Here is a 1,375-nt window from a genome sequence, read left to right as displayed (position 1 = left end):
GCACAAATTTTTAAGTCAATTCTAATAACTTGAGGGGTTTTTCTTTTCACTCAAGGTGCAACAGTTTATAATTTGCACAGTGTTTATTACTATCCATACAAATGTATCATTTTATGGGGGGAGGTATGCTTCTAAAAAATGTCTAGACTTCTAAAACCTCTTTTCATATACTAACACACTGACCTCTGAAATAAAGAATAGGTTCTGACTTGAAAAAATGAATCAGTAAATGGTGTTTAGCACTTACACGTACAGATTTCTGCTGTCAAACTATATATCCTTTAAGCCTTCTCCCATGATTTATTTATCACCAAGGCGCACACGAAATGGTCAGTTTCTTAATCTGAGGCTAGAGCTGTAGGAAATAATATACTTACCATGTGGGCATTAAGCTGTTCCCTGGCTGTTTCTGGTAAACCTCCCAGAGGTTTAGATGCTAACAGATGGCGCTCCGTGTCCGTCAGCCACTGCTGTAAATCCTCAATTTCACCATGGAACCCTTTGGCCTAGAGTGACAGAGAGTTTTAAGTCTGGGCCATAGACCTTGTCACTTTCAAGCAGAAAACAAGGTTTAAACAATCCAGCCCGCTAAGCCTCTCTATGACATCTTAAAAAGGGCCAGGTGCCACTACGCTTGTTTCTCTTTTAGGTGACAGTGCTAGGAGATAAGACTATTACGCTAAGAACCAGAGAGCCGTGTCCTCATCAGCATCCTTCTTTATCCCCCTTATTGTTACTGCTTTCCTTGAGGCACAAAAATTAAACCGGGGTCTGTAAAACAATGAAAGAATTCCACGCCAGTTTGGTCTTGAAGGCTAGAAAGTTTCAGGATTTATTCTCGTATTCACCTGACGCAAGGCACCATCCAGCTGCTGCTTCCTTTGTTCTGTTTTTTCCAAAACATTTTGCCAGCGTTGATTTAAAACCTCTAGCTTGTTTTGCAGGCTGCTAGCTTCTTCTCCTGCACTTGATTCAATTAGGTCATTTCCTGCTTTATTAACGGCTTCCACTGTGGACTGATGGGCTAATACATCATTTTGGAGCACCTGCAAGTATGCAGAGAACACTATGGTTGCTAATTTGTAACATGTTAACATCACTTTTAATTCAACTGTTTTATTTCCTGGTTATGAAATACTCTAAAACAAATACATCATCTACACAGAAACTTAACACTAATGAAAAGACTCCTTTTCCTTAACTTTTCGGCTTTCCTTCGTGTCTACCTACATCCCCTGAAATGATTATGTGAGACCACTGCAAGTTCTTCCCATTCCAACAGCTTTGCCACTGATGACATTAAGTATCTAGACATTATAATCAAAAGGTAACTATTACTTAGTATTCTAAAAGTATTCATTTGATTCAATCTCAT

General features: G+C 39.1%; 1 protein-coding gene across 1 annotated transcript in view; it reads right to left on the bottom strand.

Annotated features, from left to right (window-relative positions):
* Positions 1-299: 299 nt before the first annotated feature.
* Positions 300-1,375, bottom strand: part of LOC109378802 (dystonin-like) — a 4,316-nt gene continuing 3,240 nt past the window's right edge. Inside the window, exons 3-4 of the mRNA XM_019635080.1 lie at positions 849-1,046; positions 300-506 (exon numbers count right to left, since the gene is read on the bottom strand). Of these exons, the coding sequence (XP_019490625.1) occupies positions 339-506; positions 849-1,046 (366 nt within the window). The 3' untranslated portion in view covers positions 300-338. The remainder of the gene's footprint in view (positions 507-848; positions 1,047-1,375) is intronic.

The sequence above is a fragment of the Hipposideros armiger genome, unplaced genomic scaffold (assembly GCF_001890085.2).
Source record: "Hipposideros armiger isolate ML-2016 unplaced genomic scaffold, ASM189008v1 scaffold_3874, whole genome shotgun sequence".
Classification (NCBI taxonomy): Eukaryota; Metazoa; Chordata; class Mammalia; order Chiroptera; family Hipposideridae; genus Hipposideros; species Hipposideros armiger.
This window is presented reverse-complemented; position numbering and strand designations above follow the sequence as displayed.